The sequence below is a fragment of the Seriola dumerili genome, unplaced genomic scaffold (genome assembly GCF_002260705.1).
Source record: "Seriola dumerili isolate Sdu_G_001 unplaced genomic scaffold, Sdu_1.0 BDQW01000068.1, whole genome shotgun sequence".
Classification (NCBI taxonomy): Eukaryota; Metazoa; Chordata; class Actinopteri; order Carangiformes; family Carangidae; genus Seriola; species Seriola dumerili.
Window position 1 is genome coordinate 4,153,860 of NW_019174323.1, and position 24,786 is coordinate 4,178,645.

Below are 24,786 nucleotides of genomic sequence, written 5' to 3' on the forward strand. Positions count from 1 at the left end.
GTTAAATGAGAATACAGTTATAATATGAGTTATAATATGTGGTAACTCCTTCTTGTTGCTCTATGATAATTATAATTTTGTGAAACTGACTGACCAAGATCTGGTGGTCGGTGTCGTTACTAATGATGATTGTCAGTTTTCCAAAATTCAGCCTTTTCAATCAGATTACAACAGATTCAAAAGGAAAGCTTTAAAATAAGTGGTTTTATTTTGTATATAATAATAATTATTGTATTTATTTGTATTTAACCTCTTGGACTGTCATAAACCTGGACATTAATCTGTGTCATCTTGAACCTTGTTCCCCGTCAGATCGTGTCCTACCTGCTGGACCTGCCGGAGAAAGATGAAGAGGAGGTGGAGAGGGCTCAAATCAATAACTTTGACACCCTGTGGGGGGAGACAGGTGGGAATACTTCCTGTAGCCAGACATCACACCATTTTTTAAGGATCTGTGATGTGTTTTGTGAGAGGCTTTTTTCTGTGTGACACTGTGAGGCAGAGCGCTGCAGTGCGGATATGAGAGATCGTTTCGTGTGTGTGTCTGCTGCTGCTGCTGCTGCTGCGTCAGATGCTGATGGCAGTGCAGTGGTGTCATTGGAGCAGAGACAGGGCTGGGCTCACACTGAGGAGGGGGAGGGGGGAAGGATGAGTGTGCTCTAGGGTGCTTTAGAAATGACTAGTCTGATTGCACTGTGGCAGGGTGTTGAAAAATGTAATGTATCATTGTAACCTAAAGCTATGAAACCTCATTGCGAGCATTATTCCCCTGCTGGAGCGTTGGAGAGGCTGCTTCTCGCTGTCATATGGAGAGGGGACTTGTTCTCACTCAGCCGTGCTTTCATTGTTTATAAAGGATCAGGAGGATGGCAGTTATTCTTGAAGATGATTTCTAATCCCAGTGTTGCTGGATAGGTCCACAGAAATACATTATTCTTTACTTTCGCAGCATGCACAGGATGTAGGCTACACATGCACTTACTGAACTGTGTGTATTAAAGTGATCTTGCAGCAGGCTGACCGGGGTCACCCTTCCAGGCCTGCTACCACTCAGATCATAAGACATGCATTCACTCGGCTTTAATTATTCCAATTATAGTCATTACATTCAAGAAGATGTCTTTTCAAAGGCCTTTGCTCCCAAAAGGTCTCAAGTGTATCCTCTTCTTCTCTTCTCTTCTTCTCCTCTCTTCTCTTATTCTCTTTTTCTTTTCTCTTCTCTTTTCTTCTTCTTTTCTCTGCATTTTTTGTGGTCAGGTTTTGCTTTAAATCAGCTTATAACCAATATGTTTCTAATAACAGTGCACAAAATGACAGTGTGAAAACAAATGGACAATGTAAAACAGGTTGATTATGAACCTGAATCTGAAGCTCTCATTGGATTAACTGAGCTTTATAGTGGGTTACAACTCATTGTTTAGCTTTCTGGTCATAACTTCTCTGTTTTGGTTCACTCTTACCACCTTAATAGCATTGTGAACATAGCGGAGTATTTAGCAGCTAAAGAGTCAGATGTTTCACTCAGGATTTAATAGAGATCAGAAACAGAGCTAAAGCAGAGTTAATATTTGACTGGGATTACTCAGGTGGACACAAACAGGACTCTAAATTAATGATTATGTTGGTAAATTAGCCATTGTTTCCTAACAAGTTTGCCATATCAATTTAAAAGGTGATCTTTTGTGTATAACTTGTTTCCAGTGCCACCAAGTAGCCAAAAAATCATTTACTGCAGATTTATATTTTACATTAGACATTAGATTCCAAGGATGAGGAGAAGGAGATAAGTGGTGAGGGGTGCAGACTAAACTCACCCCAAAATATATTAGAATTTCTGTTTAAAACCCATGCATGCATGAAGGCACTTTGTGCATACTGCATTTACCCTGCTTACCTTCCTCTCTCTCCTCATTGTGATGTATGTGTGTGTGTGTGTGTGTCCAGCTCTGACTGCAGCCTCTGGTCGGGGGAAGCTGGAGGTTTGTCGCCTGTTACTGGAACAGGGCGCAGCTGTGGCCCAGCCCAACAGACGCGGCATCGTCCCGCTGTTCAGTGCCGTCCGACAGGGACACTGGCAGGTGAGCTGTCTGCCTGGTCTCTTCCCCCCCTGTCAGTAAAGAAGCGGAAACCAGTAACCACTGAGCGAGTGAGACGTCCATTTGCTGTAAAATGACATGGATGCTGTATTTCGGTGTTTTAGATCGTGGACCTCCTCCTCACACACGGAGCAGATGTCAACCTGGCTGACAAGCAGGGTCGCACCCCTCTAATGATGGCCGCCTCAGAGGGACACCTGGGAACTGTGGAGTTTTTATTAGCCCAAGGTAAATTATCATATTTGTGATTTAAAAAAAACAAAAAACAAACAAACTAGGGCTTCGAACAAAGTGTAGTTGAGTTGATTTAATTATTCATTTGCCTAATGGGCATTTTCATGCAAAACTAAAACCAAATTACAAATACAACATTGTAAACACAAGTATGAATACATACATAAACAGAAGGATTTTCCCAAATGACTTTATTAAAATACTATACAGAATATCTCAACAGATACTCAATAAGTTAATAGCTGAGGAAATAAATATGTGCAACCACTTGTATGTTTTCTTGTATAAAAGTTTGATGGTAATGTAAGAAATACAGTATAAAAGTCCAAATGACAGTGGATGCTCAGTTTGAAGGCTCCTGAAACTTAATGTGACTTTTTAACTCCAATCATTATGCTACTGCTCTTTTTTTTTTGACAGCAATTCCTGTTTAAATATTCATTTTTTAACATTAAACCCCATAGTCTCTCATACAAAAAACACACCGGCTGCACTAATAAGAATCAGGGTAATTAAAGTTCTTTATACAGTGATTATGGCCAAATAGAATTAGCAAGATTTTAAAAATGCATTAAAATGAATTAAGAATTTACTTATAAAATGCTTAGTGGTTACAAAGGATTTAGAGTGAAAGACGGTTGGCTGTGTCTCTTTCTGCAGGAGCCTCCCTGTCTCTGATGGATAAGGAGGGTCTGACGGCTCTGAGCTGGGCCTGTCTCAAAGGCCATTTGCCTGTCGTCCGCTGCCTGGTGGAGAGTGGAGCCGCCACCGACCACGCGGACAAGAACGGACGCACGCCCCTCGACCTGGCGGCTTTCTACGGCGACTCTGAAGTGGTGAGTGAGGGCTGGGTATTGAACCTCTGTACTTTTTTTTTTTTTTTGGTGACGACTGATTCGTGTCCGTAGCACTCGGCGTTAAAAACAGACGCTCAGATTGGAGACGCTCAGATTGTTGCTCTTCTTTGCTTATTTTTGATCCAACAGTTTCTTACTAGATTTAATCATTTCGCCAGTTTTAATTAGTTTATTTCGTCCTTGTGCGGCAGCTTGTCTTTGCGAACCTTGGCCTCTCTTGTTACATGAAAAAAAAAAGGTTTTGTAGAAGAACATGTTCGTTTTCTTCAATGTAATACACAGAAAAAAAAGTTGTTTTGTTATTGGTGCTCAAAAACTTTTTTCATCACCGGAGCCTTGAGACAAATTACTAATCAAGTGTTTCATATCATGAGGTCAGCGGAGGAGCCGTGATCATTTCCTCGTGTTCTATTGTTATTTGTTCATCTGTTCACCCATCTGTCACCGTCTGCATCTCAGACGTCACTGATTTTGGCAAATGATTTTGGAGAATCCCTTCTGCTTTCGCTGTTTCCATTTCCTGATTGCGCTGAAGCTATTTTGATATGTAATTGCACTGTGTGTTTTCTGTTTTTATGTCTCTGTAAACTTGTTTTTGAAAAGTGCTGTATCAATAGTTTAATATTATATTATTGTTATTATTGTTTCTAAAATTAAAACAGAATTAACAACAAAATAAAATACACAAGTACAGTCCACAGTCTCTAGCTTCAGCTTCTCAGTTGTAAATTCTTGCTTTTCTTTTTAGACTTCTGTATTCCATCAAGAAAAGTACAACATTTAACGTGCAACATTTGTTGAATATGAGCAGTTATCCAGCTGGCTGCAGACACAGCTATGGGTGCAAGTGAGGCCATTTCTTCTGTGCTGCACATCTGAGTCTGTTTTGATCCCTCTGTTCTTAACAAAGAACCAGTTTGGGTTTGAAATATTGTATTTTTCTTTAAGTAATTAAGAAGAAATTCTCCCTGGAGTCTGGAGCAGATGAGAAATATCATTCACAGTAGCAGTTCTTGGACTCGGCACCTGGACCAGATAGATATGCACATGTTTTCACACCGGTTGCTCTTCCCCGACTATTCTCACCACATGCCTTTCCGTCTTTCCAGGTCCAGTTCTTGGTGGACCACGGGGCCATGATAGAGCACGTAGACTACAGCGGGATGCGTCCTCTCGACAGGGCGGTGGGCTGCAGAAACACGTCGGTGGTGGTCGCCCTGCTCAAGAAAGGAGCCAAGATAGGTAAGAGCGGGCTGGCAGACTGAAGAGCCTACTGTTTAGCGCACAAAGGACCTCTTCTAAAACGCAGCATCGTTGTCCCGTGGCACCATAAATAAAAGGTCATTTGCCTGAGATGCAATTTGAGATTTTGGTTGGAAATGTCATGCGTTGGAGTTTCAAGCATGAGCCGCATGAGAGACTATGAAGGGAGGATCCGACGACGGAAACACACTCCCTTTTTAGTTTGCTCTTCCTGCTGGTCATTATAGAGCACTGTAGCATTTTACTGCAATAAGCCATGGATTCAGGCTCGTGTCTCCATGTAGCTGAAACCACCTCCTACTACTGTATGTCATCCGCCCCGTCCCCCCCCCCCCCCCCACTGCCACACCGTGCTGCTTCTCCTCAGCTATTTCTAGCTCTGATGTGTGTTTCTTTTTATTGTACTACTGTTGCCGCTGTGTGGTTTTTGCTCTCTCTCTCTCTCTCTCTCTCTCTCTCTCTCTCTCTCTCTCTCTCTGTCATGTTCTCTGTTTGTCTCTATCGCTCATGATATCTCGCTGTTTCTCTCTCAATCACATCCTCTCTGGCTTCTCCTCTGCGGTTGCTCAGAGACAGGTTGTTATTAGCGCTTGCGGTGTTTCTTTTTGGTATCTGTGTTTCCTTTTCTTTTTTTTCTTTTTTTTCTTTTTTTTTTCTTTTTTTTTGCTGAGGCACTTATCTCCGCTTCTCACTGCTGCTTTTTTTGTGTTCCTTTTCTCACTTTTCCTCCTCCTCCACCACCACCACCACCACCGCCATCACCTCTCTTTCTCTTTCACCCTCCCGCTGTTTCTCTCTCTCTCTCTCTCTTTCTTTCCTCTCGCTCCTACGCACTCCCACACCCCTGTTTTCTCTGGCAATTCTGGCCCCCCTTCCTTCCTCTGCCCTCCCCACTTACACTCCTTTTCCCTCGCTCATGACCTCCTTCCTCCTCACCCTATACCCCCCCACCCCCCTCTCTTGCCCCTATCCCCCGCCTCTCTCTCCGGCCCCAGGATGTCAGACGCTGCCCAGTCGGCCCCGAGGTAAAGCCAAGGCTGTCGACTTCTCACCCCACCAGGCATTTTGACAGCTCTATCTCCTCTCTCTGTGTTGTCTGTGTCGTCCTAAGTGTCGGCAGGCGAGCTTAGCTACCAAAACCTTCTCAAACTGACAAATAATAACATGCAAAGGTATTAGCACTGACAGTGATGCAGTCGGGATTGCCTAGAGGTAGATGCTAACGTTCAAGTGGTTAATGACAAGCATGCCCGGCCTCCAGCCTGTGACGTCGTATCGAGGTGTTGACCTTCCATCCCACAGATGCATGACGGAAGCCCTCAGTAACACTTGCGTGGTAGTGACTTAGCGAGAAAAGAAAAAAAAAAAAAAATGCATGTCTTTGTAATTCCTTTTGTACCACCGCCACCACAGACTGAGGTGATAAACCACTGTACTGTGCATCGCTCATCCTCCAGACGATTCCTCAGTGTCAGCTAGGCCAGTCAGCAGCATTCCTACTCTCACCACCACCCTCACCACCACCACCACCACCACCACCAGCTCAGAGGGACAGCTAACGCCTGCAGAGCTCTGTTATGTCCCTCCTGCTTGCCTCTTTTTGTTTATTGTACCTGCCCCGTGTCTCCTTGTGCAAGACCCCGCCCCTTCCTCCTTTTTCATCTCTGTGTGGTGTGTGTACACGTGTCAAGGATTGCTGTTGCGCAGATACACAACATATACACATCAGTTTCAGGGAAGGGATTGTGTTTGATTTTTCAGTCGTAAAACAGTCTCCGGGGACCAAGTATCTTTTTTTTTTTTTTTTTTTTTTTTTTTCTTTCCATCTTTAGACACGCAGCATCCATTTGTTTTTAATGGAAAATTAGTGTTTTCCTGCTTTTCTGCTGCTCTTAATTACATCCCGGAAATAGTCAGTAGCGCAAAGAATTACTGTACTTCTGCACTTCTTGACGAGACAGAAAATGTGTCTCAGTAGAAAGACATGACAGTGTTGTTTATTTATTTAGTTAGTTTTTTTTTTGGACTGTACATCTACACTGGGTTTGCCTGGGCCAAAACATATTTGCAGAAAATAGTTAAAGATAATTTGGGTTGAAAAATTCAAAAGGTGCTCAATCTGCACTCCAATTAGGCCGAGCCTCTGCGGCTCCCAGCAGGATTATAAAAAAAAGCCTCATAGTTATTGGCAAATAGTATTTGACCCAGGTCTGATTTCCCATAGCGAGGTCACAGTGTTCTCTGGGTTCCAGAGCAAATTTTTTTTTTTTGCAATCTTTTCTCTGGAGTGGATTGCCTGTCTTTTCTCATCCATTCCCCCCCATTTTGGCTGTCGTCCTCACCCCTGTTATTATTGTTGTGTGTAGTGTGACTCCCAGTCGCTCCTTCCTTCCTTCCTCTTCTGCTTATTACTGTGTGTCTTTTCTCACTGTGTGTTTTCTCTTTTTTTTTTCATCTGCTCCTTCCTGTGTTACCCAGGTCCAGCCACATGGGCCATGGCCACGTCCAAACCCGACATCATGATCATCTTACTCAGCAAACTCATCGAGGAGGGGGACAGCTTCTACAAGGTCAGAGGACCGGCCTCAGATTTCACAGTGTGAATTATAGATAATCTGTGAAAAGATAAAACATTGTTTAAATGCATTTTTTCAGCAAGAACGATGTGATCTGTTCCTGTTAAATATGGATAAATATGGATTTCCTTTGGGATCAATTAATATAAATTATATAGGCTGCTATTTTCTGCAGACTAAAATAAAGTAAAATTAACCCTGATTCTGCGGGTATGATTGTAGTATAGAGTATCGGCATTAGACTTTCCCGAGCAAAGCAAATTCTTGAACGAGCTCAGTCTGAAAACAGATTCTAAACGATGCTGAAAGTGTCTCTGCGTTTAGCTCTGGTTTATGTTTTTAAGGTTTCAGGTTAGTCTTTAATTTCACTGTGAGTGAAAGGATAACCAGGCGTCTCTCTGTTCGCCCAGCAGAAGGGGAAGGTGAAGGAGGCAGCGCAGCGTTATCAGTATGCACTCAAAAAGTTTCCACGCGAAGGCTTCAGCGAGGACCTCAAGACATTCAGGGAACTCAAAGTATCGCTCTTCCTCAACCTGTCCCGATGTCGGAGGAAAATGAACGTAAGTCGGCGGGCGAGCTAGAAGACTAAAGCGCACTTATGTTAAGATTCACTTTTGCCCATTTTTGAGACAATTATCACATGAAATAACCGAAGCGAACAGTATGATGCATTACAAGATAATGCTGTTGACCACATTTGTTTTGGGTGTCGTTCAGTCGTCGTGTTCTCCTCTGCTCAATCTCTGCAGGACTTTGGGATGGCTGAGGAATTTGCTACGAAGGCACTTGAACTGAAACCAAAATCATATGAAGCGTACTACGCCAGGGCACGCGCCAAGCGTAGCAGCAGGTACGCACTTGTGTCCCCCTACACATCACTAAGTGATTGGCACACATGTTTAAGAACTTCTGTGGCATGTGCTCTTCCATGCAGTTGTGAATCTTTTGTTAATTGTTATGTTTTGGACAACGACTTTTTTCCCCAGAAGGACAGTAACTATCATTCTCCTATTTCCAGACAATTTCCTGAAGCCTTAGAGGACTTGAATGAAGCCATAAAGCAGTGCCCCAACAACCGAGAGATCCAGCGGCTGCTCCAGAGGGTGGAGGAGGAGTGTCGCCAGCTCGACCAGGAGGAGCACCAGCAGCAGGACCTGGAACTGGAGCCTCCTCCCTCCCCTCCTCCTACGCCTCCCCCAGAAGAGGAGGAGTCCCTGTCCCTGTCCATGCCTCTCCCTCCTCCCCCAGAGCCCCGCCTGGAGGACATGGAGCCCGTCCAGGACCTGTTTGAGGATGAGGACTACCTGGAGCAGGAGCTGGAGGCCATGTCTATGGGTCTGCCCCCACCTGAGTCTCTCACAAATCCCTCCAGCCTTCCCATCATTCAGAGCCCACCGCTCTCCCCCACACATCCAGATCAGATCTATTTAGCTGGGGGTTCGCCCATGGGCCAGCCCTATGAGTATCACCCCACCTCGTCCTCCATGTCCTCTCCGACCCGCGGGACGTACCAGCCCACATCGCCCTCTCTATCCCCAACACATCAGAACTCCCACTACCGACACAGCCCGCCTCACACCTCCCCAGTGCATCAGCCGTCCTACCGCTTCAGCCCGCCTCCCATGGGCACCGGGGGTCAGGGAATGGATCACCAGAGCCCACCGCCTTCCCCTTTACGTCGAGCTGCTCAATACAGAGCCAGTCCGCCAGTAGAAAGTGTTTGTCTGTACAGGTCCCAGTCTGGGTCGCCTGTGCGCTACCAGACAGAGCAGCTCCCCGGCCGACCCAAATCTCCCCTCTCTAAGATGAGCAGCCAGCGTTCGTTCCAGCTGAGCTCGCAGCCCTCGTTGTCCTCCCAGCACCACCAAGCCCAAGGCCTTCGTCTTCAGCCTTCTATAGCCCAGATAGTCCGCACAAACCAGCCCAGCAATGTGATGGGCAACAGCAGCTACGGCGGCCAGATGGGCCACTCCATCGGCGGTCGCTACCAAGGGGGTTCAGTGGACGTGGAGAGCCGGCTGGTGTACCAGCCCTCCCTGGATGGACGGTCCATGCCCCAGGTCCAGGCCAGCCTCAGTTCTGGGGCCCTCTGTCAGCACGGCGGCCGAGGAGGGGTTATGGAGTCGGGCCTGTTGAAGGATGAGCTACCCCAGCGCCCCTCCTCTGCCTACCGCGCCAGCAGCGGGGGCCCGGGGGGCATGCGTTACAGCCAGACACCCCAGATCAGCCGCAGCCAGTCAGCCGCCTACTACCCAGTCTCTGAACACGTGCTGGAGCGCGCCAACGCCATGCCGCCCTGTCAGCTGGGCTCTCCTGAGATTCCCCATATGGTGAGGCGCCCCGTCAGTGCCAATACTACTGAGATGAAGCAGCATGTGCCCACCCCCAGGCCTCTCATCCATTCTCAGAGCGTAGGCCTTCGATTCTCCCCGTCCAGCAACAACATCTCAACTGGATCCACCTCGAATTTAGCACCGGGTTTCAGGCCTTCCTCTTCCATCCAGCAGATGGAGATCCCCCTGCAGGCCACATACGAGCGCACCTGTGATGACATGTCCCCCATCTCTCCCTCGCAGGGCGGCGGGGGGCTGTATCAGGGCGAGACCACCCGCTCTCGGAACACGCCCTTCATGGGCATCATAGACAAGACGGCGCGGACTCAGCAGTACCTGCATCAGCCCTCGCGGTCCAGGGCCATGACGTCCATGGACTCTGCCATTAGCCCCACCTCGCCCGGCCAGCTGGTCCAGCAAGGCTCCACCTACAGTCCCCCCGCCTCACTGGGAAATATCGCCTACTACAACAAGACCAACAACGCCCAAAATGGACACCTGTTGGAGGAGGACTACTACTCCCAGACCCAGCCCCCTTCACTGGGCAAGCTGGCCAACGGCTCCCGTGGCAGTGGGGACATCCTGGAGAGGGTCAGCCAGGTGCCCACCTACCCGGATGTGAAGGTGGCGAGGACTCTGCCTGTGGCGCAGGCCTACCAGGACAACATGTACCGCCAGCTCTCGCGTGACTCCCGCACCCAAGGCCCCACCTCCCCTATCAAACCAAAGAGACCGTTTGTGGAGTCAAATGTGTGATGGCCTGTCTGTGACTGGTTGGTGGGACTGGGCTTGTTAGTGGGAGTAAGAGGAGAAAAAACAGTTAGCTCAACAGCACATGCTGCTGACCTTTGTACATGTGACATGGACAAACTTGTCTTAAAGAACTCACGAGAGACAGATCCAGTCAGAGAGAAAACCACACAGCCGGCACACACACACACACACACTTAGGGTATTAGACATTATCTTATATGAAAAACATAACTAACAGTGAAGCGATTATTTCATTATCATATTCTGCGCACAGGTAGGATAACAGGAGGGTCCTAAGTTCTGATCTCACACTGAATCAAAGACCAGTGCACTTCCAAAACATTGTGTGGCACAAAGTTCCCACAAGTGAACACAACAGGTGGGACTGTAAGAGTGAAAGTACTAATCATCGGACTCTACTTGTGGACTCTGTATCCATCTTCTGTTCTTTCAAAGTGTGCTCTTAACCAAGGTTGCTAGTAGGCTCTATTCTATGTAATACAATATTATATGTTCAATACTGTACATTGCTCAGAAAATACAAATGGCTCAACAACTCAGTACTTAGAGAAAGATGACAATATTTATAATTAAGTTATATATTGTACATAGAAATAAAAGGAAACATAGTTTGCGTTTGAATTGTATTCTGTTAACCCTGCCTTTGTGTCCCACTGCTAGTCATATGGATGTGGAGAACCGACCAGGGTGAGGAAGGAGGGACACAGACCAACTTTGAATGACATTATTACCTCTTTTGTGTCAAAATAAAAAAAAGATTTTGTTGTGGTGTAATGCAAGAGAATGCTTTTTCTGCTGCAGGACGTCCTCAATAATGTAAAATAGGGCTGCAACTAACGATTATTTTCGTTATCCATTAATCTGCTGATTATTTTTTTTCGATTGTTTTTTTTTGGGGGGGGGGAGTGGAATGTCAGGTATTGATAAAAAAAATATGCCCAGTCCCAAGGCGACATCTCCAAATGTCAACCAACAGTCAGATATTCAGTTTACAATGATATAAAACAGTCAAAGCAGTGACTCCTCGAGCTGGAGAAACTAGTCGGTGAGCTTTTGCTATTCTGCTTGAAAAATGACTGAAATGACTGAAATGATCAGTCGATTGAGCAACAAATGGTTTCAGAGTTAATAAACACACTTACAAAATCAAATCCTACCCAGACTGTGCCGGTGTGCACCTTTAAATGGTCCAAGGCTTTAAACTGGTGTTAAAATGATTGTGTCAAAATGAAAATCCAACATCTCCCTGCATCTATAACTGCATCATTTTCCACTGATTAAAATCATTTTTGAGTCACGTCGCCTCATTGAACCTTCTGAGGTTCAAATACATAAATTATGATTTTCTGTATCTCTGTTAAGTATCATTCCTGTGTCACAGACCTCATGAAATGCCTTAGTGTGAAGTTAAACCAGCTGTCAAGGCTGCAAACCTCTAACTTTTACTGACATATTCATCCCCCTCCCTGTCATTAAACATCTTTGAAAACTTGTTTAACCATCTGCTTATATAAACAAGCAAAGCATGAGTTGCTATGGTTTTTTACAAGCTCATTTGATTTTTTTGGATAACTCATACATCTTGTTTTGAGGACAGATTGCTTTATTAGATTAAAAAAAAAAAATTATAGGCCTTGAGCGCAGTAACTGTGTTTCTAGTGTGAATCTTTGGCCACAGAATGGTTCAATCATCTTTATCTGAATGACTCTGGTCAAATGATGAATAAAAAAAAATCCTGTGGTGGGTGATTTTCATCACGAGTGTCAAAGTTCGCCTCTGTCCCTCCTCAGTACGTAACGACACTGTAAGAGAGAGTAGAAGGTTCAGCACATATGCTAGTGATGGGTTAACATGGATAGTGCTCAGCGACTAAAAGCAAGCAAATGCATACACGACCACTGTTACAGACGTTTTCCCTTTCTCCTGCATTTCTTTTGTGCTGTTTCTTTTTACCCATAATGCATTTTTATTCCGCCACCTCTGCACTAAAAATGCCTGTTAAGTTCTTAACTAAGGGTGCACTTTATGTATTTTACTTACTGTGTTGTTATGATTGTTGAATTTGGAGAAAGTGGGTGTGTGATGGGTCAGACCTCTGGCCAGTGATAACAGACTATCATAGACACTATTATTATTATTATTATTATTATTATTATTATATGATTTGCAAAGCAGTGATGAATGACAATATGAAGAGCAAACAATGTTTTTAAACTGGTGAAGATGTATAGACTTTCTAGCACAAGTTGTATATACTGGCTCAGATATTCCACTCCGTCCAGCTCGGGTCCGTTAGTAAAGCAAGTCTGTTTCAAGAGGTCGACCATATTTAAGTATTCATAATAAATAGCCATCAAAACATCCTCGAACTCCAAATCAGCCAGTCTAATCCGCTGGTCCTGCACATGTTATGAAAAGAAGTTGAATCTACTGCAACAGATAGATGCATTTAAAGAAAAAAAAAGAAAAAAAAAAAAAAGACATTTCAGTACCCAGAAACTCCATATTTGGAGTTTGACTGAGAAAGTGGAATAATGAGAGTATTCAAGTTATTTGTATATGTGCGAAAAGTTACAGACCATTTGTCTGTAACGTTTTATTTTGGTTCTAAATAAAGATAAAATATCTAAAGAGAGACAGCAGCTCCTCCTGACTGCCTCCTGCTCATCCTCAGTTTCACCTGCTACCTGAGAGTTGCCGTACTTATCTTTACAGAGATGAAGGTATAAACTGTACTATACTTAATTTAAACAAGACTTCTAAGTTGAGGATATCTGAGGGTGTATGGTTTCAAGCTGTCTGTGTATATTAGTTTGCTGTAAATAGTCTGATGCATGTTCTATTCTTTCCATGAGCTCAAGCAGAAACATGTATAGCAGTGTCCTGACTCTGGTGTGTGATACAGTGTTCGGATCAAGATAAGGAGACTGCTATCCCTGAACTATCCTTATCATTTTCCTTAAACCTCGCCAGACAAAAGGGAAAAGGTTCTTTTATTTTATTTTAATGTATTTGCTTGCTGAGCAGAGTTCTCTTGTCTGTAAATGTGAGCTTTCAGATCGCTGTGATAAAAAGTTTAATTAAAAACAATAAAAAGAATGTGTTTTTATCTCATGATAACTGATTGTAATCTGTACAGTCAAACATAATGTATCGGGGGGGAAAAAGAACATATTTATAAATGGTTACCAACTGAAACACGCCCTGCATGTCAGTTATTTATTTTACTCATTATGTGCATTTAACATAAATATGTAATTTATTTATTTTGGATGATTTTGGGCCACATAACCACATTTAACACCAGTGTGTCGACACAATAATAAACTTCTATACAATATAATGCAATTCAATACAATGATCTTGCAAAAATAGAAAGTATTTATAAAGCTTACATTGTTTGTTTTTTTTAGTACACTTGGCAGCAACTAAAAAAACTGTGAACACAACACTGACATCTCCTTATGAAGTTTTATATGGTGAGCTTGTTAGTAAACAGTTGCCTATTTACACATCTAGCAGACACAGGCCGATATTAGCATTCACTGTCGGTCGTGTTTCTGGTTACCCAACTAATGAGGGAAATATCTGACTTTTTAGCTGCTAAATGCTACACTATGTTCATCGGCTATAGTCGCTAACTTTCTCTGTCTGCTGTTTCCTTCTGAGCAGAAAATGCACAGTGAGCTCCTGGAGCTTTTAAACCATCAGCAGCAGCGTCTGAAAACGATGACGTTGATTGTGGTGAGACTGAACCAAAACGGTAAAGTTGTGGGCTGTAAAGAAAAAGAAAAAAAAAAAAAAAGATGCTAAAATGTTCCATAGAGCTGGGGGAAACTGCAGAGTCAGCTGATGATTCCCAGTGGGTTCGTCACAACTGACAACCCCTCACACATTCACGTGGTGATTTGATCCATTGTTAATGCAAAAAAGTATTGATTATAGCAGTTTAGATGTTTCAGTTAATGGTTTGTTGCATGGTATTGCATTATTATTGTCAAATGTCCATGTAACTGTAAAATCATACATCTGTTGACCCGAACGTAGACCCTAGCATGAACATCAGAGTTTTCAAACTTCTGAATTACACACAGAATGTGAAGTGGTGACATTTTAGCCTTTCCTGGGAAACAATTTCTATAAGGGTTTTAGCCCTCAGAAGGTCTTACTGACAGGTTTGTAGGATCAAAACTTGTGATTATGACAAAAACGAAGAGTTCCGGGGTCAACTATTCACACATTTTATTTTTGTTTTGGTCCTCAGACCTACATTACGATACTTTTTTTTTCTTAATTTGATATACCTAATCTATAACGGGATGAAAGTCTGGGGACCAAAACTTTATAAATAAAGTGAGTAAAAATGACCTACAGCTAATTTTTGCCCCAAAAAAATTCAAGTCATGTCATATTTTTGATGCACACTACATCAAATCTGCACTTTTCTTGCAAACAACTGTAACACTTACAACACTTATTACTATTACAGTACATACACGTACTGCAAATGAGCAGAAATTAAAAATAAGATACATTCCCCTGATTTAAGGCCTGTGTACTCTCAAAACATTAAGTCATTGACTGAAAAAAAGACAATTGCTGATTGAACATTAAGAGAAAAAAGCAATATGGAGTGACTAACTATAGACTTTACCTGCAACCGTACCAATGGAATACATTACATAGACGTTTAAAGTGTTTACAGGAACTATTCTGTCAGAAGATAGCTATAGTCCTCAGAGGTGTGAAATACACCTGTAGCATGGAGAGAAAACCGTGTCTAGTCCTTCTTCTTTTTTCGTGTGAAAAGGTGAACCAGTCCAGGTACAAGCACCATGACAATCTGAGGCACTATGACAAATTTGACAAAGAAGAGGCCGTAGAAGAGGCCTTGTGGCTGAATCGGGAGTGGCAGGCGATTCACGTGGTATAGTCCCATGGATGAAATAGCCAGAGATAACGCCCTTGGAGCCCATGGCAGAGAAAAACCTCCAGGCTTCCAGTACTGGGCCAGCCCCAAACCAAGAAGGGCCCCACAATCTCGAGTCAGAGAGGAGAAGGGGGCTGTATCCAAACGAATCCACTCAGAACGGCTGCACCATTTCTTAGCCAAAGTAATAGACCTGTGGAATAGAATATGTCCAGTCATGGCAGCTTCATCTGACAGAGATGTTTGTCACTAATATACATGAATATAGTAGAGAGACTCACCAGGAGAGGTCGATTCCCAGCTGCTGTAATCCAGCATGCAGCATCAGAGCACTGAGCAGCAGACCAATGCTGAAGTTGAAGAAGAACAGCAGGGGGCGACCTTCTGGTACTCTGCGGCTCAGGACAATCCCCAGAATGAAACCTGACCAGAGCAATTCAATCGGATCAAATTTGCAATGAAAGATTATACTGAATGTTCTTGAGGCATGAGTCAATATACATTTTTTTTCACGTGTCACAAGATTTTTCCATAGCATGTATGCAGAAAATACCATCTTAGAGTATATTAAGCTACAGCGGGAATTACAGACCTGTAATGGAGCCAGCAACAACCTGGTGAGGGAAGTGAGCCAGGATGAAGATCCTGGAGATTCCAACTGCCACCAGCATCAACACATAGAACAGGTAGGGAGCAGCTGACAACACCACACTGGAGGCAAGGAGAAAGAGATTCATCAAACAATAGTTCTGATATTTACCTTCCCTTTCAAAGCCAAAATAGCATATGTTTATTTCAAAGGGGCATACCTGTGAGTACGGGAATACAGAAATGATCCCAGTGAGGACACCACAACCCACCACACTGCTGCTGTCACCATCGCATGTCCTGACGGACTGCCTGAGAGACGGACACCAGCTTTATACCTCTGGCTGTACAGTTAAGTAAGTGTACTATCTATGATTGATACATATTGTGTTTTTCTTTGAGGACTTCTCACCTGGTCCGGTTTCACAGGTGGAGGAAAACTGATGAACTTTGGGCTGCTTGTTGACAAATAGACGTGATTCACCTATCCACCAGAATGGTCTTTCTCCGAACAGCATCCTGGGAAGAAAATACATTTACAACACATAACTTACAAGAACTTACACGACTGCCACCTACTGTACCAAAGTGTGTATCATGACTTAATGTATTGATTTTACTCTGAATGTTTATTATTGGCCCATATCTCAAAAAAAATATTTCTACAACCGGAGCCTTAACTCTGTTACATTGAGCTTTTTACATCCTATCAGCACACAATCAACATTTTTTATTTATTTTTTATTATATATTATATTATTATTATACTATATTTATTAGTTACAAGTTTCACATTTATCTGACTTATTCATATATATTCTTGCATTAAGAAAAGACAAAATATCTCTTCTTTCTGAAACCTACAGTAACTCTATAAATTCTGACTCTTATAGACTTTTGTATTCAATAATAACCCCATCACTATATTGTATTTATCCTATATCCTAAGATTTCATTATTCCATGATGTTTCAATGTGGAACATTAAATCCCATCTTTTGACAGAACTTTCCACAAATGCTTTTGAATTCCTCCAGTTAAGACTATATCATTTCTTTATTTTTGTCAGTAACTCTTATTTATCCATATATTTTCACTTAACTGTATTTTAAATTCCTCTTTGGTTGACATTTGATTTTTCTTAAACATGCTCTATGAATACCATATCATTAATATTTTTCTTAATGCTTTAACTGCTCTAGACTAGTTAAATGCACACTCAATCCATTGTATGCTAATAGTAATGGCAGCTATTCATTTGTCTTTCTGAACACTCTCTTCCCTTTTCTTTCCTTTCCTTTTCCATGAGGAAATGCATGTGAAAATGCCACTACAAACATGATGGTTCCGGGGATGTCTGTTTCTAATCGGACAGTACATAGGGTTGGACTGCGTTTATTGTCCAGGAAGCTGCGACGTCAACAAAATAAATTGTACAATTGTGTTTAACTTAATTGTTGACAATAATAATTGAAAAAAGAATATATATACATGATATAACAGCTAAGTGACAATGACTCAAGCTTAACGTTAGCTAGCATCATGCTAATAAGCTATAGGAAGTAAAGTGTTTGGGGAAGTAAAAGCTACACATTAATGCCACGTTTAAAACATTTTGGCTGCCTTACCATTTAAACACCAAGTTTAACCACTCTGATATAGCTGCTACCCAAAGCACCGCAACTCCAGCTCGTTTGCTGATGAAATAGGTGAAAGGAAAGAGCAGCAGAAAAGCTGCTTTAGGATCTCCAATATGAGTGACAACTAGCCAGAATTTTTCCTGACTCCTCGTCCTCTGTTGGAGAGTTTCAGCCATCCAAATGCCTTGGGTATAAATCGCCTCCATTCCTTCGTCCCCTCCAAATACACGTACTTATATGTGTAGCATAAAATCAAATCCTGCAATCCTGATTGTTTTGTGTTTGGAGGAGTGCTGCAGCGAAGCATGCAGTACCGCCACATCCCCGGTAGGGAGAGCACCCTGACTGGAGAGCGGGTCTATAGGTTTGAAGCAGAGACAAAGCCACAACTTCCCACTTCGATTAATGAAATAACATCACCGTTAATCGACAATTAAAGCATTAGGTAGAATATTTAATGATACAATGTGAGGTAAAAATAGATTAAATTGTAAATGTAAGTCAAATATTTGAGTAAATGACCACAACGCGACGTATTTCGACACGCCCATGTTGCGTCACTATACGAAATCACGTAGTTTTACGTAAGGCAGGCGCTCCGGTTTCCTGGCGGAGAAGATGGCGGCTCCTGGACCGGGGGAGTATTTCAGCGTCGGGAGCCATGTCTCTTGCCTCACCTGCTTGGGCCAACGTCTGCAAGGAGAAGTGGTCGCGTTTGACTACCAGTCCAAGATGTTAACTCTGAGTATCCTTTGTTTGTTTCGAGCTGCGGATGGCTAGCTGGCCTGCCTGGCTGCAAGGGCCTGTAGGGTAACCGAAAATATGTCAAATAGTGATCCGCGCAGGCGTAATTGGTGGTAGCTGAGTTACACATCTTTAACCGTTTTAAAATATTTTAATTTGAGAGGTAACTGCCCATACATTTATTATCTGTTGACGATCAAACCGGTGTTGCCGGGTCATTTTATGGTTCACGTTATCCGCTAGGAAGTGCATGTGTTTTGAATCCACTCATTGTATTGCCAGACCTCAACATGGATCACTATCTGGCAACGGATCCTGTAAGGCATCATGGCTGTGTGCTCTCACAGGCACAAACCGTTGCTAGTTAGCAAGCTAACTGACATTCATCGCTTCTCGTTGTGGTTCGTGAACTCAGATTTCCCTCTCACAGTTAGTGATGCCAACACTTGGAGATGCTAACGGCTATTTCCAAAAGCTAGGGATGAATGGACACCGTGAACCTTCCACGCTACAATCGAGCTGCCGTTAGCGCGGCTAACGTGCTAAGTTTCGGTCAGCCACACACCGCCGCTGCTAGCTCATTTAACGGCATTAGCATTCACAAGATTATCAACTGAGCTTTCCCCCACGTCTCATCCCATTCTTGCGATATTGTAATTTTAGCGCGACCGTGGAGTGAAATATCAGTTTCATTTCGACGTGATTCGGGTGGCACAGGCATCATGAGTTCATTATAACTAAGGCTAGCTCGCTGGTGAACATGTCTACACCCATTCATGGGGTGTGTGTACTATGAACATCGGTAAGGTGGCACGCTGGATAACCTCATGACTTGCACTGATTTTAAATCCTGAGATGAAGTGGGCACGATGTGCGGTGAGGGACCGAATGAATGAAGTTAATACAGTGTGGGGGGTTGACAGTTTTCATCACAGGCCTGGGTGTTTGGTTCAGCCTTTTGACAGTTAAGTTAATCTTGGAAGGCATGTAAGGAACTTCACTGGCAAATTTAGTTTTAAATAAACCAAGCCAATGCAATATAAAAGCACGCACTATTATACGATGCCTTCTCTGATGTAGTTAATGATATTTTGATGAAAATGAAACAAACATAAGACCATTTTGTACGTTAAACTACACATGACATTGAGGATTTTTACCACTTAGGTCAAACTTTAAGGGCATGCCATCATTGTCATAGCAGATCAAATCCATGTATCTTTTTTTTTTTTTTTTTTTAAATCAAAAAATAAAGAATAGTTGGGAGAATTGATTCCATCAATATGTCACAAATTAGTTTAAGATATGTGGAAAGCCTGTTGTGCAACAGAAATCTCAATAACAAATGTGATGCGCCATGTGTGTGTGTTCCTGACAGGGCAGGTGAGGTGAATGCCTGAGGCCCTGGGCTGTCAGTATTTCAGAAAAAAAATGATTTTGAGATAAGATGAGCAACATTTTCCTGTATGTTTTTGTATATGTTTCTGTATTATATGTTAAGAATTTAGCTGTTTGTTTGTTTTGTTTTTTTTCATTCAGAATTTTTATCATGGGAAAATGAAGAAAGGCTTCATCCAACAGGAAACCAGGGCAATTAAAGATCAAGAACTCTTAGATCAATTTAATTTATTAATTAGGCACTTCATAAAATAAGCCAGGATTTATTGAGAAGAATGCAAAGTTTGGAAGGCTGCCATTGGGTAATTTACCCAAAAGCCATTTGATTTAGTGGACTTTCCAGCAAAGAAATTCATTCAGAATCACAGACAAAGTGAACACTTGCTTTGGTGCTGTGCATATGTGCATAAACTTTACAGAATTTAACACTTCTAACAAGTGTTCATTCATTCATCCATGCTTACTAGAGGTGGCAGCACTGCCCTTCATAGTCGCATGCTGTAACTGGCACTACCTTTCACTGTCAGTCAGCCACAGTTCTCTGCATCATAGGCCTCTCTGTGCAGGCTAACTAGTGGTGTTCAGGTTCGTCAGGGGTCAGCTTTCAATAGTCACTTTGTCTTGTGATGCGTTGTCATGAAGTTGTGTGCCTTGACTTTTCTTTCAAAGAATGTGCTTCCTCCAGCGGTAAGCCAAACCTCAACGACGTCATCCTGATCAACTTAGCCTATGTTTCTGATGTGGACATAATAAATGACCGCACTGAGACTCCACCCCCACTAGCATCACTGAATGTTAGCAAGGTGAGTCCATCAACTTTGTTTCTGTTCTTTACATGTGTTGGTTTGTGCCTCAATTAATGATAATTAGTGATGGGAATGTTAAATTTAAGTCCTAAATAAATCAATGAGTGATACTACAACTGAATGTGAGGTTGAATTTAAACACATGTAACTGGACACTCATCATTTAGTCTGAGCTATGACTCAATTCAGGGTCTGGATTTCCAAAATGTGTGGCCCACAAAGACTGCTCCTTCAAAGGAGTAGAGGTCGGGGTCGAGCCAGAGTCTTTCCTCAAAATGAGGCGGTCTATCCTCACAGGACAAAACTGATGATGCATTCAGGTGATGATTGTTAACTTTAAAAATTAAAAAAAACAGGCAGTTTTTCTCAAACAGCCAGCAGTGTTGGGGCTTGTGACCTCAACGCATGATGGTCAACTCAGAAGTCTATAGGTTAGATTTACATCTTGCCACGCCTTTTCATTGGGCCCAGTTGAAGCACTGTATTTGCTAGTGTCGGAGGAATATGTGAATGCAAATATTTGGTAAGTACAAAGATCTCATGTTGTATTTCCTTAATGAGGGTCACCTGAAGGCCCCCCAAAAAAATGTGGGTAACGCCATTGGCTTCTGGTATAATGAAGCTGGGAAAGGATTTGATGGTTACTATACACCCTTCAAATTAGGGCAAGATGAAGCTCATTGTATTTTGGAAGTATGGAATTCCAAGGATCCTTCCCCTGAACAACCAAAAATCTCAATCTTTTATATATGCATCGTTTACATTGGTAATGTAGAAGATATTATGGGTAGGTGTAAATTAAGCCCTTTGAGTCAAAGTTCGCCCTGGGCTTTTTGATTTGATATTGATCAGTTAATCATGTCCATTTTTAGAGTGTTGCCTATGAAGCCAAAGATTATGAGCAATAATTCCAAGGGTCCTTAACCACAACACAATAGAGGATTCAAACTGCCCTGACTTGTTGTTCTTGCAATTAAAAAAAATAAGAATCTGTTCCTAGTTGAAAGTTTCCAGTTCCTGGTTTCAGAGATGTTTGATGTTAAGATTGCCTTTTGTTCTGTTCATCGCTCCACAGCTTGCCAATCGAGCACGGACAGAAAAGGAGGACAAGCTGTCCCAAGCCTATGCAATCAGTGCTGGGGTTTCTCTGGAGGGCCAACAGCTATTCCAGACTATTCACAAAACGTAAGAACTTCATGTTGTTGTTCAGTCACTGATCATGTCAGTAGGGTCAAGCAGGAAGTTGCTAAGCCAAAGCAAAGTCTTCTACAGTGAGGGTCAAAAGCATCAATATGTAATGTCAAACAATTATATGCACTGAGGATGTCCTACACCTCAGCTACTGCACCAGTGTCACGTCAGACTAAAACGGAAACAAAATTCAATGGAACACTTGTGGAGAAATCTCTTAAAACAAAACAAACAGCTCAGCAGAAACTCATTACTGATTTTTAAAAAGTGAAAGTAGCTGAGAAAATATTTTCCAGTTGGGGAATAACAATGCATCCCCCCCCCCCATTCCTTTCGCCACAAACGTGATGGTGACAAATTGTGCTTATTTAAGTCCCAAACCTTCCCTCCCATCCCAACACTCCCAGAGACAAAATCACAGTCCAGACATGGCTCCTTCTCCCGGACATAATATTTTATTGCATTAAAATACTTTTGGTTTTAGGGTTCATTGTGTGCTGGATGTAATGAGAAAGCACCAGTGGTTCCTGTGGAAACAAGACTGTTAACTTGCCTTGTTTCGAGCTGCATTAATCCATCTAGAAAACCTTATTGAGGACACAGTTTAACAAACAGTATTAATACTGCTGCTCCCTAAAGTTACTCAACCAGTTGTCAGGTTTTCATTGCAAAGAACTGGTTCTAGACCAGTTTTAACCGATGTATAAGGAAAGTAATACACGGTAGAGAAGAGAAAACTTTTGTCTTGCTTTTTAACGGTTATGTTTTAGACAAACAGAACATGATTCATTATGTTCCTGCATGTCCTGTGTCGCTGTTTGAAAAAGTTAAAATTAAATTCATGTCACTTTATGTGACGTATTTTATTTTAGTCTCGCATATCAGACTCTATTTTAGCCCGGTATCAGACCGCCATTGGACACCTGAGTGGGTGTTTTCCTACTTTGTGTGACAGGTGCAACTTATTTCTTGTAGGGGAATTGCCATCACAAGTTTTTTTGTGCTACCTGCAGGCTCGTGTGAAATCCTGTTTGTTTCCAAAGGTTCTAAATTTTGTTGAAGATTAAACACATCAAGACAAAAAATGGCAGAATTTTGGAATCAGCAATTTCAAATTAATTTGAATTGAATTTGTTTGTTGTTCCCTTTTCCCAATGACCATGTTTAATATAGAATATGAAACCTATCTATTGTTTGACCTAGTTTCACTTTTACACAGTTACCTCACATGACAAACACAGTCACACCCCACGTGACAAATATCGTGAATGCTTAACTAAGCAGTTTGACCATATTCATCTATCCAACACATTTCACATAGAAATAGTGAGTGGACACTGTGTTTGGAACATCCACCCATCACAACCTAGTGGTGGAAATTATTTAGCTGAGAAATGGAGACACAAATGTAAAGACAAGCATGATGAAGAGCCAGTGTCAAACCCTTCCAGCCATGTTACATTGATGTGCTTCACAAATAAACATCTTGTCATTTACACGACATGATTTTAACTTCTCTTTGCAGCATCAAAGACTGTAAATGGCAGGAGAAGAACATTATTGTGATGGACGACGTCGTAATCTCACCGCCTTACCAGGTTGAGAACTGCAAAGGCAAAGAGGGAAGCGCTTTAAGTCATGTACGCAAAATAGTAAGTATATTTCGTATCTACTATATTTCACTAACTGCATCACAGATGAAGTAGTCCGCAGATGATTTTATTAAGTGTATCTACAAGTGCATTTGGCCACTGCATCAAGTGGCTAAATATAGAAATAGAAAAGGTATCACAGCCTCCCTGCCCACGCTTAAAAGCAGAGAAGTTAAATTAAAAGTGTACCACATCATCTGCTGCTGTTTGACCATCAGCTGATGGAGATTCACGGCCGCCACCCGCCACCCTAACTCCATTTAACTGAGTTACTCCGCCCTTGCTGGTGCATAACAATACACACTGTTAGTACAAAGCGTTTTCGTGATGTTATCACACAATTCCCAGCATAGCTCCACCCAGCTTCACCTGACGAGGTCTAATCAGTCAAGTTAAAGGGAAACACCTGTGCGAGTGTACAGGGTCGTTAACGGCTCAGTGTGAGACAGGCTTTTTGAATTCGCCCTCTCTGGTGAACAGTTTTGTTTTTTTCAGGTGAAGAAATGATTGGTGTTGTGTGGATGGAAAACCAAAATAAAGGAAATACAGTTATTAATTAAATTAATTAATAAAGCAACTAGTTTGTGCAAGATGTTGTCTACCATGTACTGTCACGCTGGAAGGCAGGGAGAAAGCTCTTAGAGAGGCACGTTTATTATCATCTATGACAAATATAAGCATCAAATTCCCACAATTATTTTAGCAAAATTGTTGACGATTAATTTTCTAACTCTTAATCGTTGCAGCTGTTTGAATTTACTGATTTTTACGTGAAGTAACCCAAATAAACATAATCAGAATAACAGTTTAGTATTATGTGTGTGTATATATATATATATATATATATATATTATTGTGATTGATTTGAGACAATTTATAAAACTTTCTAACCTCCTGTATTGCTCTGTGTATAAAGACAACATGAGCTTCAAATTGGCTCCTTGACTGCTGATCTGAATCATCGAGGTTCAGTGAGCACATCCAGGTGGTATAATAGGGAGCTCATGTGATTCTTGTTTAGATTTTTGTCAGAACCGATGTTGAAACTGTCCATAAATGTTATCGTTTTTACTCCTACAGGTTGAGAAACATTTTAGAGACGTGGAAAGTCAGAAGTCCATGCAACGTTCACAAGCACAGCAAACACAGAAGGACTCCACTTTATCTTCTTGAGTTGGCAGTGTGGGTCAGCCAGGGAAGGCGACGCGAGTGGTTTTGTTCCCACTGCCAGACTAAGTCGGCATTCCTTGTCCTCAGTCTGAGACCACAAGGAGGAGCGCTGAGGGCCCTGGATCCAGAAGATCAAAATACCATTAAATGAAAAAGACAAAAAAGAAAGAGGAAAGATTAAATCTTAAATTAGACTTTATAAAGAATAATTTAAACATGAACCATAAAGCAACCATAGTTTCCTTAACTAACTTGTCTCATTCTGCCCCCACTCCTCCCCTCCTGTCCCCAAAGCCTTTTTCTTTTTTCCGCCCTTCTTCCTTTGCCTTCAGTTCCATTTCAAAAAGAGAAAACTAGAGCAGTCAGAAAGGCTTGTTAGCTTTATTTTCTGTCATTGTTTCCTTTTTTTGCTGTATCCATGTTCTACTGTCTGTATTTTCTGTATTTTAAACAAAATGTGACTTGAAACGCCACACTTTAAAGGACATTTTCTAAAATAAAAGTAACAAAAATTCTGACTGTAATACTGTAATT

General features: G+C 42.2%; 3 protein-coding genes across 4 annotated transcripts in view; 2 read left to right on the top strand and 1 right to left on the bottom strand.

Annotated features, from left to right (window-relative positions):
* The window catches only part of LOC111220287 (protein TANC2-like), a 44,355-nt gene extending 30,416 nt beyond the window's left edge, over positions 1-13,939 (top strand). For both annotated transcript variants that reach the window (XM_022743322.1, XM_022743323.1), the window contains 9 exons: positions 313-406; positions 1,945-2,078; positions 2,201-2,324; positions 2,991-3,166; positions 4,297-4,429; positions 6,929-7,020; positions 7,440-7,586; positions 7,776-7,876; positions 8,045-13,939. In XM_022743322.1, coding sequence (XP_022599043.1) covers positions 313-406; positions 1,945-2,078; positions 2,201-2,324; positions 2,991-3,166; positions 4,297-4,429; positions 6,929-7,020; positions 7,440-7,586; positions 7,776-7,876; positions 8,045-10,115 — 3,072 coding nt within the window. In that variant the 3' untranslated portion in view covers positions 10,116-13,939. The remainder of the gene's footprint in view (positions 1-312; positions 407-1,944; positions 2,079-2,200; positions 2,325-2,990; positions 3,167-4,296; positions 4,430-6,928; positions 7,021-7,439; positions 7,587-7,775; positions 7,877-8,044) is intronic.
* A 420-nt stretch (positions 13,940-14,359) lies between these two features.
* Positions 14,360-17,596, bottom strand: g6pc3 (glucose-6-phosphatase catalytic subunit 3). The gene is made up of 6 exons (XM_022743324.1): positions 17,280-17,596; positions 16,065-16,171; positions 15,874-15,964; positions 15,657-15,775; positions 15,346-15,487; positions 14,360-15,257 (listed from the first exon to the last, which is right to left on the bottom strand). Exons 1-6 carry the CDS (start codon positions 17,495-17,497, stop codon positions 14,915-14,917), a joined length of 1,020 nt encoding a protein of 339 aa, XP_022599045.1. The 5' UTR covers positions 17,498-17,596; the 3' UTR covers positions 14,360-14,914.
* Positions 17,597-17,888: 292 nt separating this feature from the next.
* lsm12 (LSM12 homolog) lies at positions 17,889-24,770 on the top strand. The gene is made up of 5 exons (XM_022743325.1): positions 17,889-18,036; positions 20,103-20,236; positions 21,315-21,424; positions 22,956-23,082; positions 24,163-24,770. Exons 1-5 carry the CDS (start codon positions 17,910-17,912, stop codon positions 24,253-24,255), a joined length of 591 nt encoding a protein of 196 aa, XP_022599046.1. The 5' UTR covers positions 17,889-17,909; the 3' UTR covers positions 24,256-24,770.
* Positions 24,771-24,786: the final 16 nt, after the last annotated feature.

What these genes read in the sequence shown, in the direction of transcription:
- lsm12 (XM_022743325.1), top strand. Translation starts at nt 17,910, where the DNA reads ATGGCGGCTCCTGGACCGGGGGAGTATTTCAGCGTCGGGAGCCATGTC. An exon ending in GTCCAAGATGTTAACTCTGA is followed by an intron (nt 18,037 to 20,102) that starts GTATCCTTTGTT and finishes TTTCTTTCAAAG; the next exon opens with AATGTGCTTCCTCCAGCGGT. An exon ending in CATCACTGAATGTTAGCAAG is followed by an intron (nt 20,237 to 21,314) that starts GTGAGTCCATCA and finishes ATCGCTCCACAG; the next exon opens with CTTGCCAATCGAGCACGGAC.
- g6pc3 (XM_022743324.1), bottom strand. Translation starts at nt 17,497, where the DNA reads ATGGAGGCGATTTATACCCAAGGCATTTGGATGGCTGAAACTCTCCAA. An exon ending in TTAAACTTGGTGTTTAAATG is followed by an intron (nt 16,172 to 17,279) that starts GTAAGGCAGCCA and finishes TTTTCTTCCCAG; the next exon opens with GATGCTGTTCGGAGAAAGAC. An exon ending in TGTTGCTGGCTCCATTACAG is followed by an intron (nt 15,488 to 15,656) that starts GTCTGTAATTCC and finishes TGCTCTGGTCAG; the next exon opens with GTTTCATTCTGGGGATTGTC.